Source organism: Scyliorhinus canicula, chromosome 18, assembly GCF_902713615.1.
Source record: "Scyliorhinus canicula chromosome 18, sScyCan1.1, whole genome shotgun sequence".
In the NCBI taxonomy this organism is placed as follows: Eukaryota; Metazoa; Chordata; class Chondrichthyes; order Carcharhiniformes; family Scyliorhinidae; genus Scyliorhinus; species Scyliorhinus canicula.
This window is the reverse complement of record NC_052163.1, coordinates 71,262,152-71,280,950: the sequence shown is the minus strand read 5'-3', so window position 1 is coordinate 71,280,950 and position 18,799 is coordinate 71,262,152. Positions and strand designations below refer to the sequence as shown.

The 18,799-nt window shown below is 45.6% G+C and overlaps 1 protein-coding gene across 3 annotated transcripts in view; it reads right to left on the bottom strand.

Annotated features, from left to right (window-relative positions):
- itgb4 (integrin, beta 4) overlaps positions 1-18,799 on the bottom strand; it is a 311,978-nt gene that overhangs the window by 35,459 nt on the left and 257,720 nt on the right. For 2 of the 3 annotated variants that reach the window (XM_038777234.1, XM_038777235.1), the window contains exons 30-35: positions 12,985-13,122; positions 12,372-12,554; positions 9,120-9,239; positions 6,749-6,958; positions 3,389-3,544; positions 991-1,116 (exon numbers count right to left, since the gene is read on the bottom strand). In XM_038777234.1, coding sequence (XP_038633162.1) covers positions 991-1,116; positions 3,389-3,544; positions 6,749-6,958; positions 9,120-9,239; positions 12,372-12,554; positions 12,985-13,122 — 933 coding nt within the window. The remainder of the gene's footprint in view (positions 1-990; positions 1,117-3,388; positions 3,545-6,748; positions 6,959-9,119; positions 9,240-12,371; positions 12,555-12,984; positions 13,123-18,799) is intronic. The other variant, XM_038777236.1, reaches the window with a different exon arrangement.

Genomic DNA, 18,799 nt, shown 5'->3' with positions numbered 1-18,799 from the left:
AGGTGGGGGTACTGGGTGACGGGGATAGGGTGGTGACATGGGCTTAAGTAGGGTACTCTTTCCAAGGGCCAGTGCAGACTCAGACTCAATGGGCCGAATGGCCTTCATCTGCACTGTAAATTCTATGGATAGTCAGAGGCTTTTTCCAAGGGTGGAAGTGTCAATTACGAGGGGGCACAGGTTCGAGGTGAGAAGGGGAAAGTTTAAGGGAGATGTGCGGGGTATGTTTTTCACAGAGAGTGGTGAGTGCCTGGAATGCTTTGCCAGAGGATGTTCATAAATTCATAATATATAGGAGCAGAATTAGGCCATTCAGCCCATCGAGTCTGCTCTGCCATTCTATCATGGCTGATATGTTCCTAACCTGCTACCTACAATGTTACTGACCAGCGCCGGCCCTAGGGTTGCTGGCGCCCCGGGCAAGCTGAACTTCAGCGCCCTTGGGGGGGGGGGGGGGCGCAAGGGGGGGGCCGAGGGGGGAGTGAGGGGGGTGGGGCCGAGGGGGGGGGGGGCGAGGGGGGCGGGGCGGACAGAGGGGGGGGGCAGAGGGGGCCGCCCTGGGGGTCAGTTAAACGAAGGACAAAATAAACCTCTCTGTACAATAAAGTAAATTAGCGTGGGCAAGAAAAATGTGATGTATATATACAACTGTTATAAATATGAGAAATGCCAGTAAAAAGATTTTAAAAAAATAAATGAAGTCCTCAGTAGGCGAATGGGCGGTTTTCCCAGCTGAGGACCTGCCTGCCCAAGTGTGAAATTGCATCTAGGTTTGGGTGGGCGGGTTCCCGAGTGGAATCCCATTCATTCATTTCATGCTCCCATCGCTACCCCTCTATCCCACCGCCCCTCCCCGCTCCCATCGGCTCAAATCCGCTTTGGGGGAGTGGAAACCTCTGCCCCATGTATCTAAATCAAAACATTACAGCATGGTATAATAATTGTGAATAAGAAAGAGAGTTTATGGAAGTGTATCTGAAAATGTCTAACCATGTAGAACCATCTCCAGGTTCTCAAGAGCAGTATTTACATCCTCGGATTCAGTACGTCTCCTCCCTCCAATCATCTGCTGTGCGATTGTATAGTTAACTCCTTTCTTTCCATACATTGATGTTTCTGCATAAATAAATATCTATTAGGAATTCAGAAAACGGTACTGGAGCAGTCAGTGTTTTTATTACAGATACTCAAAATGTCCTAACTCTCATCTCCTGAAGATGCTGCCTTTGTGAAATGAAATGAAAATCGCTTATTGTCACGAGTAGGCTTCAATGAAGTTACTGTGAAAAGCCCCTAGTCGCCACATTCCGGCGCCTGTTCGGGGAGGTTGTTACGGGAATCGAACCGTGCTGCTGACCTGCCTTGGTCTGCTTTCAAAGCCAGCGATTTAGCCCTGTGCTAAACAGCCCCAAAATCGCTTATTGTCACGAGTAGGCTTCAATGAAGTTACTGTGAAAAGCCCCTAGTCGCCACATTCCGGCGCCTGTTCGGGGAGGCTGTTACGGGAATCGAACCGTGCTGCCAGCCTGCCTTGGTCTGCTTTCAAAGCCAGCGATTTAGCCCAGTGTGCTAAACAGCCCGTTGTCTGGGATACAGTTTCAGTCTCCACCTAGTGTCCACTCTTTTTGCATGTTTGTGAAACTACCCAACAGATACTAAGCTGCACCTTTCACTAGATGCCAATGCCTGTCCCCTAAATTAGAGTCAATCATGGCCACACTGATGGCAGCCAAACCGCTAGATTAACTAACTCAGCACAGACTATGAATGGCATGGTAGTACAGTGGTTAGCGCTGTTGCTTCACAGCACCAGGGTCCCCAGGTTTGATTCCCACTTGGGTTACTGTCTGTGCGGAGTCTGCGCGTTCTCCCTGTGTCTGCATGGGTTTCCTCCGAGTGCTCCAGTTTCCTCCCACAAGTCCCGAAAGACGTGCTTGTTAGGTGAATTGGGCATTCTGAATTCTCCCTCAGCATACCCGAACAGGCGCCGATGTGCGGCAACTAGGGGATTTTTACAGTAACTTCATTGCAGTGTTACTATAAGCCTACTTGTGACAATAATAAAGATTATTATTCTTGCAGGAACACAAGAACAGGAGGAGGCCATTTAGTTCCTCGAGCCTGTTCTGTTATGCAATTAGATAATTGCTGATATATATCTTAATTCCATTTACCTGCCATGGTTCCGTAACCCTTAAACCCCTTGCCTAACAAAAATCTATCAATATCAGTTTTAAGTTCAGCCTTTTTGGATGAGAGAGTTGCAGATGTCCCCTGTATGTGAGGTGATTCCGGACAACACCCCTGACAGGTCCAGTCCCGTGTTCTGCATTGTACAGCTCCACTCCACATTGGCCAGAACCTCACCAGGAGGCCAATGGGAAGTCCGTCCTGTAGAATATTTGGTGTCACTTTAAAGATCCTAGTTTTAGATATTGTAGATGGGAGGATGAATGAAATGGCGCACTTGGAGATTAATCATAATCAAACCTCATATCAAAAAAGTTACAAAGAGAGCAATTTGACTTGGCCTCAAATTGATTTCTTTCGGCCAGCTCTTCATGGCCCGAGGTCTGAGCTGAGGTCAGTGTCCAGCCTTCTTTGAACTGATGTGCCAGCCAGGGCCTTTTAAATTCGATCTGGCTCCAATGCCAAGACAGCCTGAAGTTAGGACCAGAGTGTGTGGGTGTAGGGGTGGATGGAGAGGCAGACAAGGGGGAGAGGTGAGGGTGAGAGGGAGAGGTGAGGGGGTGAGGACGAGGGGAAAGGTGAGGATGAGGGGATAGGTGAGGACGAGGGATCGGCGAGGATGAGGGAAGAGGCAAGGGGGAGTGTGAAGGAAAGGTGAAGGCGGGGAGGGGGCGAGGTGAGGGGGAAGGACGAGGACAAGGGGGAATGTGAAGGAAAGGTGAAGGCGGGGGAGGGGACGGACGAGGGGGAGGATAAGGGGGAAGGTGATGATTAGTTAACTGTGACCACAACATGTGGTTGGAACCAATCCTGCTCCATCCGATTTCACAAAATTATAACTTTGAAAACCTCTTGTTGCCCATTGTTTGGAACAGGATGAATTGAAATGCAATTGCCTCAGATAGGGGGCGGTATGAAATGTGCTGAGAGAATGAGAGGAAGGGCATAGAAACCTCTGAAAATAACAAAGGTCAAACCACTGTGTGAAAGTGTGAAGTGGTACCTCACACTCATTCCGCAGGTGGTGACTGACACCTCACACTGGCGTAGTGTGGAGGAGGGAAGGGGATCACAGACCAAAGGAAGTTCAGAGCTGAGAGGTTGAAGTGACTGTTCAATAATATCCATCTCCGTGAGTTACAAGCAAGAGGAAAAAAGTTTTCAACACACAGTGAATTACACAGTGGCTCATACTGACCCAATCCTGACATCATATTTGTGTGTGTCTCCAAGGAGCCACCCGTCATCCTAGAGTATTGCCCGCCGTGAGTGGTGGTTGTGCTCCGATTGAGGGTGCTGTTGGCACTTCCAGGGAATAGAGAGCTCATCTCCCATTTCCCATTAATCTGCATGTCTGTGGGAGAGGAGAAATGAAATATGTTCAGTAAATCAACCCATAAATTCTACCCAACAGAGGGCCCCAGCAACTTGCCACCCAGCACTGGGCATCAAAGCCACACCACCCAGGTATCGGCACCACTGTACTTGGGTACCGGCATCGCCACCCAGGTACCAGCATTACTCCACCAGGTTACCAGCCATCTTTGCCCGGTACCAGCAAACCTTGACCCATTAACATTCAACATACTTTGGGTGTCAGCACTATGATGCAAAGTGAAAATTACCAATTCATTTGGTAAACACTGGACTAACCCCCTTTCTCAACTTAACAAAAATGTATTCTCAAGAAAGTATCTGCATTTTGGTGTTTCAGGATCAGGACTTGCTGTTGTATTGGGAGATGGTGTCGCTGGATTCGTGTATTTGGGAGGAAGGATTATGTTGGATTTGGGGGGCTAAGAAGGAGGAAGAGATACAGTGGGGAAGAGCAGTGCGAGGAAGCGCAGACCTTCTGATTTTAGAGGCAGTAGTTCATGAGTTGGAAACACACTTCTGAGATTGGGAAACATCAATCAAACCATCAATCTTCTTGCAGTCAGTAGAGAGAGAGAGAGAAAAAGGCAAGGAAATTCAACAACTGGGACCACTTTATACTGGGCCAGAGAGCAGAATGATTGGTTCACAGACCACATGGGTTGAGGCTGGAAATCATGCTGAATGAAGTGCTTACTATACGCACTGCTCAAGATCACCCCATTCAGCTCTCATCACATCCTTCTCTGCAAGCTCTACATTTTGTAAATTTATTCATGGGATGTGTGTGATGCTGGCAAGGCCAGAATTCATTGTCCATCCTAATTACCCTTGAGAAGAAGAACAAAGAACAAAGAAAATTACAGCACAGGAACAGGCCCTTCGGCCCTCCCAGCCTGCGCCGATCCAGATCCTGTATCTAAACCTGTCTCCTATTTTCCCTCTGTTCCCGCCCGTTCATATACCTGTCTAGATGCCTCCTAAATGATGCTATCATGCCCGCCTCTACCACCTCCGCTGGCAAAGCATTCCAGGCACCCACCACCCTCTGCGTAAAAAAATGTCCACGCACATCTCCCTTAAACTTTCCCCCTCTCACCTTGAAATCGTGACCCCTTGTAACTGACACCCCCATTCTTGGGAAAAGCTTGTTGCTATCCACCCTGTCCATACCTCTCATAATTTTGCAGACCTCAATCAGGTCTCCCCTCAACCTCCGTCTTTCCAACAAAAACAATCCTAATCTACTCAACCTTTCTTCATAGCTAGCACCCTCCATACCAGGCAACATCCTGGTGAACCTCCTCTGCACCCTCTCTAAAGCATCCACATCCTTCTGGTAATGTGGCGACCAGAACTGCACGCAGTATTCCAAATGTGGCCTAACCAAAGTCCTATACAACTGTAACATGACCTGCTGACTCTTGTACTCAATACCCCGTCCGATGAAGGCAAGCATGCTGTATGCCTTCTTTACCACTCTATCGACCTGTGTTGCCACCTTCAGGGTACAATGGACCTGAACTCCCAGATCTCTCTGTACATCAATTTTCCCCAGGACCCTTCCATTGACCATATAGTCCGCTCTTGAATTTGATCTTCCAAAATGCATCACCTCGCATTTGCCTGGATTGAACTCCATCTGCCATTTCTCTGCCCAACTCTCCAATCTATCTATATTTTGTTGTATTCTCTGACAGTCCTCCTCGCTATCTGCAAATCTAAGAAGGTGGTGGTGAGCCACCTTCTTGACCTGCTTCAGTCCATGTGGTCTGGGTACACTCATGGTGCTGTTAGGGAGGGAATTTGAGGATTTTGACCCAGCGACTATAGGAACAGCGGTATATTTCCAAGTCAAGGTATTGCAGCTTGGAGATATTCACTTGCAGGTGATGCTGTTTCTAATGCACCTGCTGACCTTGCCCTTCTAAGGTGGTAGGTGTTGCAGGTTTGGAAAGTGCTGACAAATAAACCTCGCACACATCTAGCCACCACTGGATCCTGAGGTGGAGCCTGCATCACCAGAAAGAAAAGTAAAGAAAGAGAGAACTTGCATTTATTTGCACCCCTTTCAGAACCTCAGGACTTCCCAAAGAACTTTAAGCTAATAAAGCACTTCTGAAGCGTAGTTACTTGTAATGCAGCAAGTGTAGGACAGCTTCAGCAAGGTGTAGAATAACCACTATATAAACTCCTTTAGTCTGGCAAACACACCTGAGTGATAGAGAGCAGAAGGTCTGATCACCACATGCCAATGCTTATTCAAATACATTCCTGGGAATAGACTTCCAATTCACAAGTTGTTAAATATTTTACAACTGTTTTGAGCTGGTTCCTTACATGTATTGTCAAGTATGTATTCAGAGGACGGAGCCCATTTGAATCTCAAATTCTCTCGGGTGAATTTGACTCTCCCCGATCAGTGAGAAAGGATGTGGGAGTGACTCTATTCCCCACCGTGATTCCCCATTTTCTGGGACAGATGGCGTACATGAATCTCCTGCATGCACCACCATGGGGAAACAGTTGGAAGCTCCAAGGCAAGTTAAAAACCCGATCAGGGCCAGAGGGGTGGGAGTACTTCTCTGGGCCACACACGCAGAGTCCGGGACTCTACTGCCCTGGGTTAACCCACTCCCGTGCAGCTACTCGATCCTTGCAACAGTTTCCCCCACCTCCACCCTCCACTCTGTTAACTTACCTTTCTGCCACAAGATGACCAGCTGCCTCTCCTCTGGGCGGTTAGACTGTTGTTACTTTCCCCCTGAGACAGACACACAGCTGTCTGGTGCCAGTTAAAGATTACCAACCAGGAACCTCCACGTCTGATTGCCGTCCAAGGAGTTGAATTCAGCCCTTTTGTCCGACACCTTTCATTCAGATGAGACCTCAGTTCCCACCTCCCAGAGATTCTGTATGCCGCTTACACTCTGGAAGCAGCAGTAGCAAGGATGAGGGGCGGCTCTTGTATTTTGTCATTAATACTAACTGACATCTGACTCCTGTCCGCATGCATGAAGAGCTAACAGACCCTTGACCCACCCTCTGCATGTATCTCTGTTCAGTTAATGGGCGTGTATTCAGCAAGGGCAGGAGGCTACTCAAAGGCAGAAGGTTTCTCAGACTGAGGAGATTGCCCAGAAACACAAGTATGTTAATGAAAGAAGCATTGTGAGATCTTCACCTTGACCTTCCCGTGGTTGGGGCGTAGCTCTCCTCCTCATGGTGTCTGAATACTCAGTGTCTTCGGAGAGGAGGCTCTCAATGTCTGAGGAAGCCCGCGTCAGGGAAGAACTAGAGGAAAGGCGGGGTATCACTTCCACCGGTAATTTCCACGTTACCTTCCGCCCATCGAAATCATCGCCCAGCAGTCGGATATGCTTCCATTTGGAGCCTTTCAGAACAAGTTAATGACTCGTGTTGGTATTTAGTGCCAGAAAACGGTTCAGCATTAGCCGAGCACAGCCACACTGACAAGCCCTACCCTATCTATTTCCGATGGGAGGCACTGAAGGACACAGATGGAACAGAGAGAGGCAGCCTAACCACTACACTTGGCTGCGTGCATGGCATCCATACACACATGTATCTAAACGCACATGAATGAATGCATATACATGCCTGTACACACGCATGCATACCTTTATACACACAAATGACCCCCAGCAATACAGATTTATAAAGGATTTATAGTTAATCTGAGGGAGAGAATGATGACTGAGGGAATCCATCTACTTTACATATAGAGTAATATGTTGCCTATTTTCAAACAAATCAAAGCCAGGTAACTACTGTAATAGCGACAACAAATGCTGGAAATATTCATCAGGTCCAGCAGCATCTGTTGAGAGAGAAACAAAAATGAAAGGTCACCAACCTGAAAGGTTAACATTGCTTCTCTCTCCACCGCTGTTGCTAGACCTCCTGCTGAGTATTTCCAGCATTTGAGTTCAGGTTTTCAACATTCAAAGTATTTTGCTTTTGTGCTAAGAAACTACTCAACCCAGTTGACTTGTTTAAATTTGTTGTAAATTAATAACCGATTACCTAAAATTATTTATCGGAATAAAAACGGTAGAATTGCTGCGGTCTCACCAATCATAAGGAGAAAGACCGGGGCATATATAAGACCCGAGTTAGAAGGGTGGAGGAACCAATCAGGGTCATAGAGCTGGAGGAATTTATAGAGGAGAATGAAGCAAAGCGATAAAGGAGTTTAAAGGTGAGGGTTTTCAAGTCAACGTGCTCAGGGATGGAGTGGGTTTTCTCACACTCTGATGTAAAATAAACTAAAACACTAAGAAAAGAAAAAGAGACATAAATCACGGACAGACCCAAATGTGTTCTAAAATTGTTAACAACAGAAGACAGTCAAAGAACAGGCAGGTCTATTGAATGTAAATTGAGTAAAATGCCCCAGGCTGTCAGGCGTTGGACAGGGGATATAGATTCTTCCCATTTGTTCTCACAAAAGACTGGAAACAAATCATAGCCAAAGTAAATGGACAGAGCAATCCTGGCCTCAAGTCAAAATTAATAAGGAACGTTTGAAATCGAAACAAGAAGCATTAAACACACACACGGCTCCTGGACAAGTTAGGATACAGCCTAGAACCCTCGAGAGATTAGAGTTCTGGTTATGTTTAAGCTCCAGAAGTGCCTAACGGCTGACATTTGGAGGAAGACGGACTCTCCATTACAAAGGGAATGAGACCAAGCCTCGGGTCAACAGATTCATTAGACCCAAATCCAGAGTGGGAAAATTCTGGAGGGCTTTCTAAAGTGAGCAGTCAATGAAGATTCAAAGAGCAAAGATGTCATTGGCAGCAACTGGGTATGGGAGCAATGGATCCTGTAATACAAACCTATGGGAAATTTTGGAGCGGCACAGTGAGCTCACAGGGAGTGTATTTATATCAGTTTATGTAAATTTAGAAAAGCCATTTGACAAAGTTCCTCATAAGCAGGGAAAGTTGTTGCTCACGGCAGATTGTTTAAACGGATTGAGAATTAGTTTAGCATACACAATATAAGAAGTGACCACACTTCAAAAGGTAATACCTCGGACATTGAGTGCTTTGGGATGTCCCCAGGGAGGCGGTAGGGGGCGATATTAATCGATATTTTAACAGCAGAATAGAAGACTTGATAAAAAGGAAGGTATTTATACTGAGAAACAATAGTGAAAGGCATTCTCTGAGGATCTGGTCTGGGAGGACTGTGCTTAAATTGTTTGTGAATGCTATTAGAATGTGGAATCTGTAGCAATTATTACATTTTCATAATACACAAACCTCTGTGCACAAGCAATAAGTAGGAAAAATGACCAATACCTTTGGAGATATTTGGACGGATATAAGTGAAACTTAAATCTGACTATTAGGATTCTAAAGTGGAGAAATGCAGTGTATTAATAGTAAATTCTAACAATGAAGAGTATCCAAAAAGGGAAGATTATTTATTATTGCTTAAAATAGGAAAGGTACAAATGCCAAGTGGTAGGGATGTCCATGATTAAAATCATGTTTGTAAGAGCTGGTAATGCGCCATCATACCTGTCTCATCAGAAGTGCTGGGTCTGGGCGATCGCAGTACATCTGTGCTGTACATCAGGAAATTCTCATACTCATCATGTGCCTCCGCATCAATAATGGGAATATCTGGGATGATGGGAACTGCAGATGGCAGACAGAGACATTAAATGCTGCACTTTGGCAAAGACATTCAACATGATTGGCCAGTGCCACAAGCTGTTAGACAATTTCTCATTTACTTTTAAAACAGACAAGCTGCCAAACACAGCTTTGAATCTTAAGATGTATGAACATAGAACATAGAACAGTACAGCACAGAACAGGCCCTTCGGCCCTCGATGTTGTGCCGAGCATTGTCCAAAACCAAGATCAAGCTATCCCACTCCCTGTCAAGCTATCCCACACCCTGTATTTTCAGAACAATTAGCATCAGACGATTCAGTGCAAAGTATTAGACGGACTTACAGCATAGAAATAAGCCATTTGGCTCAACTGGCTCTAGGTGGTGTCCATTCACCACACAAGCCTCCTTCTACCTAACTTCATTGCATTCTACAGTATAACCTCCTAAATCTTTCTCCCTGCCACGCTGATCTATTGGTGTGAAGCTTTCATTCCTTAGGCATAGTTAAAAGTAGTGATCTGAGTTCGTCATTGGACTGAAGGGGCAGACAGAAAGTTCTCAACTCTCATTGAGTTCTCATCTCATGTTTCCGATCATCTTTTCTCCTATTCTCTCTGGCTAAGGAATTTGGAAGTTGTTTCTTGCAGATTATCCAAGGACTATCCAATATCCAAATTCATCGTGAAAACCATTAATTAAAATGGTAAGCCCTGTTGTTTTAATAGATGCCTTTTACAGGTGTCATGAAAGGTGGGATAGCACCAATCTCTCCAGTTATCTGGTGCTGCAGAGCAACAGAATGAATGCCAGCATGGTGAGTACTCAGTAAAGGGAGCTGGACAATTTCTGACGGTGGGGATGTCCAAATGTCTAGCAAGCAGGTGCAGACATGTCTCCCAGATATTGCCACTTGTTTAAAGGAGGAAACCTTTCTTGGAGCTTTTTCTGCTGTTACATGCACAGAAACCCCATTAGCACAGATAAAGAGCATTTCCACAAAACTGCCAAAGGAAACTCTTGAAGTTCACACCCGCAAATCAAATTTCAAGGAAAAGGGACAATTAAAGAGAAGTTTCACAAATAGGAGAACCAAAATGATGAATGCCTTTAGACAGCTTCAGAGGGAATTTCAACCACTCAGAGCTGAAGGGCAAGAAAAGTAGGAAGAGATAGACAAAAAAAGGATAAGAGAGCATATTCAAGAGGTAGGTGCAAGTCTGCTGGCAAGTAATGGGATAGTCCAACGCTTGATCGATGATCACTGAAGTCAAAGTGATGCTGCACATATCATTGCGAAAACTGTGGTCCTTAGTCCTCTGTTCCACTCTGCAACATCATCCCCTACAAGGAGGTGTACTTTATTGTCATTGCTTATGCCAACGTATTCTGTATGGTAGACACAGTGGTCCTTGTATCAGATGGCACAGCTTCATATTAGACTCGGAAAAGACAGCTAACAATTGTCAGGTGGATGCCAGGATCTGAAGAATTGGCCGTGATACCTTGGCAGACATACCTTACTCACACAGTATCATGGAGAGTAAACACACTGTGGCCAGACTGTTTCCAAGGAAGCTTTCAGCATTAGTCAGTCGGGCATTCACATCACTGAATGATGCCATAGGGGTTGATTGCTCCTGCTCCCTTTGGGCTTGAGAGTCTCCAGCTGCCCTCATTTTCAGGCACCATGAAAGATATTCATCCCTTTCTGCAGATGTGCTTGTGCAGGGAGAGGGTGTTGGGTGAAGAGCAGCTCATACAGACTGGATCTCCTCCCAGAGATATAAGATGGGGGAATTTCCATTGGCAACCTCATTGACATTAATAGGGGAAATCAGGAATAAACTATTTACATTATTTGGTATAATGATTATGAGACAATTGCTAACAAGGAAATAGATAATAAAAACAACTAAAATATCCTTCATTTTATACTAGTATCCTTTCCATGACCTCCAGATTACCAGATATTGCCTAACAACCTTCAATGGTTAAATAACATCCTGCCAGACAATCAGCAGGGTAGCAGAACATAGGAATAGCCAGAGGTATATTCCGTACCTGCACCTACTCGCCCCTCCACCCCCTATCTGTTAATATTAAAATGGGGCGCCTGTCAGTTTGAGTCAGATATTTCTATTGCTGTTCCTGCCCACCAAGAAAAATGGGGGGGGGGGGGGGGGGGGGGGGGGGGGGGGGGGGGCTGTAACCTTCACAACGTCACTGGAAGAACTTCTGCATGGCAAATCATGTGGCATTCATGAGGAAATTATGACTCTCCTCTCACTGCATCTCATTGTAAGTTGAAGAACCTCAAACTCATTGTTACGCATTCTTTGAGAAGATCTTGCTTAATTAATTTGTATTTTTTTTTCACTACTTCAAATTGATATCCCCGGTTGCCTGTCCCTGACCTGTTTCTGCAGTAGTGTTTCCTTATTATTTCCACTCACTACTCTAAATCCCTCAAAGCGTTTAACTCTAGACTATAGAGATACCGTTCCTTAATGGGCCCTCACAGCTCATAACCTTTCCACTAAATATGTGTAGGGGGATCTGTAAATGGGCGTAGTCTGTGAAAAGAAAAGGGTGCAGATGCAAGTAGCTCAAGGATGATCCATTGGATGGAAAAGCAAAGGTTATGAGAGGGTGCAAAGGTTAGAGGTGAGATGGGCTCACCCTCCTAAGTTATATCAAGGCAGATCTATGTGAGGAGATCTTTTCTGGAGAATATTGGACTTGTGTAACAGGATGCAGGCTCGTGGGTGATGATTTAGTGAATTCCTTCAGGTGAGAGCTGAATCTGTTTCTGGCTGAGGGCTGACATTACATCATGTACGAGGCAGAAACCAGGTAATGTTAATCAGTGATCTACTGGTCTGGTGTTCATTGCCTAAAGGGGGTAAGAGTGAACTCTTCCTTATTCATTTCCTAATTGACCTGAGCTTTCCCTATTTTTTCATGTTTCCCCGAGAGATTATATTCTGCTTGGGATAGGGAGTATAAGGCATCACAAGAAGTGTCTGTCTCAATAGATCTTTTCCTTACTGTTTGTAAGTGATTTTCCCACTATATGTGCTAACTCCTTGGCTGTCTGTTTAACTCTCTATATGAGACTTTCTGCAAGTTCTTGATGATGCATCACTCACTGGACATTGGGCGTTTTGGCTGTGTGGAGAGGTTCATCGTGGCTTCTCGGACAGGTCCCCAGCCAGCACCATTCTTGGCTCGTACCGTGTACTGATATGGCTGCTCTTCTTTCAAATTCTCAATCATTATCATCCTCTTCTTTGGTTTGTTGATTTTCACCACTTTTTTTGGTCCAATGGGTTCTGTGAGAAACATGCACAGCAAACAAAACAATCAGAAAGATAAATGCACTATCTCGTCTTCCTGCTCAGTGATTAAGAACTCTCTCTTAACATTGGTGAAAATGTGCAAAGCTCAGACTTACTCATCACTAAGCACCTAGAAATTTTGGGGCGTATCCACTTTTGGGTATGTGCAGGGAGAGAGCGCAGGGTCCATGGCTAGGATGGTGGGCCTGAACTTCCCCTGCCTGATATTGGACCATGGGCAGAAAGAGCTTTGCGGCTAGGAGGAGGCCAAAATTTGACCACTGTTTGCGTTAGAGTGGAAGTGAAACCAGAAGAGGGGTGGAGGGGAGGTCAGTGGGAATGGGTGTTTCAGATAGACAGTGGAAGAGAGAGATCATGTGGTGATTTCTATCCAGACAGTTTCTCTGCTTTGAGAGATACTCACTATTCTCATCAGTCACCACTGTATACGTGACTTCGTACTCTGTGATCTCCCCATTGGCTTCTGAAGGTTCGGCCCAACTCAATTGCGTCACAGTTGGTGAAATGACATTGAACGCCAATCGTCCAGGCTCATTTGGTACTAAGAGGTGGGAATAAGAACATTGATGTTAGTTTTCCTCATATTGCCTTGTCGGCATCAAGAGAAAGTCACCTGATAATCTGCCCAGGCTGATAACAACAGGACGTCAGAGAAGCAGTCAATTCTAGTACAAATACCAGGCTCAATACCCACTAATATTCAGGCTGAAATGCTGTACACTAGAGTTCCAAAATAGAAATATTGAACTTGTATGTTTCAGAAGGAGGCCATTCAGCCCATTGTGTCTATGGTCGCATATAAAGTTACCCAGGTTATTTCCACTTCCAGCCCTTAGTCCATAGCCCTGAAGGTCACAGCATTCAAATGCATGACCGAGTACATTTCAAATGCCTCTACCACTCTTTCAGGTAGAAAGTTTCAGATTCTGACCTGTCTCTGGGTGAAAAATCTTCTCCTCCACTCCACTCTAAAACTCCTACCAATTGCTTTCAATGAACCCCACCCCCCCTTGTTTATTGACCTTTTGGCTAAAGAACAAAGAACAAAGAAAATTACAGCACAGGAACAGGCCCTTCGGCCCTCCCAGCCTGCGCCGATCCAGATCCTTTATCTAAACCTGTCTCCTATTTTCTAAGGTCTACTTCCCTCTGTTGCCGCCCGTTCGTATACCTGTCGAGATGCCTCTTAAATTATGCTGTCGTGCCCGCCTCTACCACCTCCGCTGGTAAAGCGTTCCAGGCACCCACCACCCTCTGCGTAAAAAACTTTCCACGCACATCTCCCTTAAACTTTCCCCCTCTCACCTTGAAATTGTGACCCCTTGTAACTGACACCCACACTCTTGGAAAAAGCTTGTTGCTATCCACCCTTCCATACCTCTCATAATTTTGTATACCTCAATCAGGTCCCCCCTCAACCTCTGTCTTTCCAACGAAAACAATCCTAATCTACTCAAACTTTCTTCGTAGCTAGCACCCTCCATACCAGGCAACATCCTGGTGAACCTCCTCTGCACCCTCTCCAAAGCATCCACATCCTTCTGGTAATGTGGCGACCAGAACTGCATGCAGTATTCCAAATGTGGCCTAACCAAAGTCCTATACAACTGTAACGTGACCTGCCTACTCTTGTACTCAATGCCCTGTCCGATGAAGCCATGCATGCTGTATGCCTTCTTTTTTTAAAAAAAGTTTTTTTATTGAGTTTTCATATTTTACATACAACATATTACAAATTATTAGAGAAAAAAAAAACACACAAAAATTAACATGTACATTTACAGGTAAGCATCTTCATAATAACAATTGTGGCCGCCCCCTTTAGCTGGCATACATATTTTACATTCCCCAATATGGCCGAGGCACATGTTTATAGGCATTTATTTATAGGTTGGTTTTGGACCTTAGCTTGCCATTAAACCCCCATGTATGCCTTCTTGACCACTCTATCAACCTGCATTGCCACCTTCGGGGTACAATGGACCTGAACTCCCAGATCTCTCTGTACATCAATTTTCCCCAGGACCCTTCCATTGACCATATAGTCCGCTCTTGAATTTGATCTTCCAAAATGCATCACCTCGCATTTGCCTGGATTGAACTCCATCTGCCATTTCTCTGCCCAATTCTCCAATCTATCTATATTTTGTTGTATTCTCTGACAGTCCTCCTCGCTATCTGCAACTCCACCAATCTTAGTATCATCTGCAAACTTGCTAATCAGACCACCTATACCTTCCTCCAGGTCATTTATGTAGATCACAAACAACAGTGGTCCGAGCACGGATCCCTATGGAACACCACTAGTCACCCTTCTCCATTTTGAGACATTCCCTTCCACCACTACTCTCTGTCTCCTGTTGCCCAGCCAGTTCTTTATCCATCTAGCTAGTACACCCTGAACCCCATACGACTTCACTTTTTCCATCAACCTGCCATGGGAAACCTTATCAAACGCCTTACTAAAGTCCATGTATATGACATCTACAGCCCTTCCCTGATCAATTAACTTTGTCACTTCCTCAAAGAATTCTATTAGGTTTGTAAGACATGACCTTCCCTGCACAAAACCATGCTGCCTATCACTGATAAGTCTATTTTCTTCCAGATGTGAATAGATCCTATCCCTCAGTATCTTCTCCAACAGTTTGCCTACCACTGACGTCAAGCTCACAGGTCTGTAATTCCCTGGATTTTCCCTGCTACCTTTCTTAAACAAAGAGACGACATTAGCAATTCTCCAGTCCCGGAGGGACCTCACCCGTGCTCAAGGATGCTGCAAAGATATCTGTTAAGGCCCCGGCTATTTCGACCCTCGCTTCCCTCAGTAACCTGGGATAGATCCCATCCGGTCCTGGGGACTTGCCCACCTTAATATGTTTTAGAATACACAAAACTTCCCCTTTCCGTATGACAACTTGACCTAGAGTATTTAAACATCCATCCCTAGCCTCAACATCCATCTTGTCCCTCTCCTTTGTGAATACCAATGCAAAGTACTCATTAAGAATCTCACCTATTTCCTCTGAGTCCACGCATAAATTCCCTCTCTTGTCTTTGAGTGGGCTAATCCTGTCCCTAGTTACCCTCTTGCTCCTTACATACGAATAAAAGGCTTTGGGATTTTCCTTAACCCTGTTAGCGAAAGGTATTTCATGACCCCTTTTAGCCCTTTTTATTGCACGTTTGAGATTCGTCCTACTTTCCCGATATTCTTCCAAAGCTTCATCAGTTTTGAGTCGCCTCGATCTTACATCTGCTTCCTTTTTCATTTTAGCTAGTCTCACAATTTCACCCGTCATCCATGGTTCCCTAATCTTGCCATTTCTATTTCTCATTTTCACAGGAACATGTCTCTCCTGCACTCTAATCAACCTTTCCTTAAAAGACTCCCACATTTCAAATGTGGATTAACCCTTAAACAGCTGCTCCCAATCCACATTCCCTAGCTCCTGCCGAATTTTGTTATACTCTGCCTTTCCCCAATTTAGCACTCTTCCTTTCGGACCACTCTTGCCCTTGTCCATGAGTATTCTAAAACTTACGGAATTGTGATCGCTATTCCCAAAGTAATCACCGACTGTAACATCAACCACCTGGCCGGGATCATTCCCCAATACCAGGTCCAGTATGGCCCCTTCCCGAGTTGGACTATTTACATACTGCTCTAAAAAACTCTCCTGGATGCTCCTTACAAACTCTGCTCCATCTACGCCTCCAACACTACACGAATCCCATTCAATGTTGGGGAAGTTAAAATCTCCCACCACAACCACCCTATTGCTCCTACATTTTTCTATAATCTGTCTGTACCTCTACTTCATGCTCACTTTTGGGAGGCCTGTAGTAAAGTCCCAACAATGTTACTGCACCCTTCCTATTTCTTAGCTCCACTCATATTGCCTCAGTGCTCGAATCCTCCATCGTGCCCTCCTTAATCACAGCTGGGATATCATCTCTGACGAGTAATGCAACTCCTCCACCCCTTCTACATCCCTCTCTATCCCTCCTGAAGCATCTATACCCTGGGATATTCAGTTGCCAGTCCTGCCCTTCCCTCAACCAAGTCTCAGTAATACCAATATCATCATATCATATAATATCATATAATATCAGGCAGGTTGTTTCCACTGGCGGGTGACAGCAGAACTAGGGGGCATAGCCTCAAAATAAGGGGAAGTAGATTTAGGACTGAGTTTAGGAGGAACTTCTTCACCCAAAGGGTTGTGAATCTATGGAATTCCTTGCCCAGTGAAGCAGTTGAGGCTCCTTCATTACATGTTTTTAAGGTAAAGATAGATAGTTTTTTGACGAATAAAGGGATTAAGGGTTATGGTGTTCGGGCCGGAAAGTGGAGCTGAGTCCACAAAAGATCAGCCATGATCTAATTGAATGGCGGAGCAGGCTCGAGGGGCCAGATGGCCTACTCCTGCTCCTAGTTCTTATGTTCTTATGTTCTTATATTCCCAGGTACTGATCCAAGCCCTAAGTTCATCTGCCTTACCTGCTACACTTCTCGCATTAAAACAAATGCACGACAGACCACCTGTCCCTTTGCGTTCATCATCTCTTCCCTGTCGACTCTTCCCCTTGGTCACATGGAGTTTATTATCTCGTACCTTACCGGCTTTTGTTGCTGCTTCTTTACTGACCTCTAACTTCCTAATCTGGTTCCCATCCCCCTGCCACATTAGTTTAAAACCTCCCCAACAGTGTTAGCAAAAGCACACCCTAGGACATTGGTTCCAGTCCTGCCCAGGTGTAGACCATCCGGTTTGTAATGGTCCCACCACCCCTAGAACCGGTTCCAATATCCCAAAAATCTGAACTCCTCCCTCCTGCACCATCTCTCAAGCCACGTATTCATACTGACTATTCTTGAATTTCTACTCTGACTGTCCCGTGGCACTGGTAGCAATCCTGAGATTACTACCTTTGAGGTCCTACTTTTTAACTTATCTCCTAACTCCCTAAATTCTGATTGTAGGACCTCATCCCTGTTTTTACCTATATCGTTGGTGCCTATATGCACCACGACAACTGGCTGTTCACCCTCCCCCTTCAGTATGTCCTGCAGCCGATCGGAGACACCCCTGACCCAAGCACCCGGGAGGCAACATACCATTCGGGAGTCTCGTTGTCGACCACAAAAACACCTGTCTACTCCCTTTACAATTGAATCCCCTATGATTATAGCCCTGCCAGTCTTTTTCCCGCCCTTCTGTGCAGCAGAGCCAGCCACGGTGCCATGAGCCTGGCTACTACTGCCTTCCCCTGGTGAGTCATCTCCCCCAACAGTATCCAAAACGGTATACCTGTTTTGGAGGGATATGACCGCAGGGGACACCTGCACTGCCTTCCTGCTCTTTCTCTGCCTTTTGGTCACCCATTCCCTGTCTCCCTCACCAATCCTAATCTGCGTTGTGACCAACTCACTGAACGTGCTATCCACGACCTCCTCAGCATCGCGGATTCTCCAAAGTGAGTCCATCCGCAGCTCCAGAGCCGTCATGCGGTCTAACAGGCACTGCAGCTGGACACACTTCGCGCACATGAAGGAGTCAGGGGCATCGGCCGCGTCCCTGAACTCCCACATTGAGCACGAGGAGCATAACACGGGTCTGGGATCTCCTGCCATTTTTACCCTTTACCTTAACTGACTACAAACTATACTATCAAATAATTAATAAGTGAAAGGAACAAAGATTTTACTTACCAATCACAATACTTACCAACGCACGAAGAGTTAAATTTCTCCCAGCTGCTGCTAATTGGAGCACTTTCCTTACCAGCCAATCAGATCTCTGCTTTGCTGTGATGTCGCTCTTTCAGATAAGTTTTTAAAGTTTTAAAGAGGTAAACGTACCTTCCCAAAGACCCCTCGCCACTGCTCCCGCCGAGAATCTGATGTCCGCTGCTCCTTTTCAACACAGTCTTTTTTTTTGGTTAGAGGAGGAGGGCGGGTGGGAGACACTAAACGTGTAGTGTCTCGGGTTTAGCCGCTGCCCAAATATATCAAGTCACTCACCTTCCCAGAGCGCAATTCGGCTCCTCCCACTCACTGCAAACTGCAAGTTAAGTTTTTTTTAAAGTAGGGAATCTTACCGCTCCCTTTCAGCTCCTCCCACGCACGGAAATAGGTCCTTCCAATCCACCTAGGCCCCTCATAATTTTATACAACTTAATTAAATCCAAAGAACACGCACCAGTTTACCCTA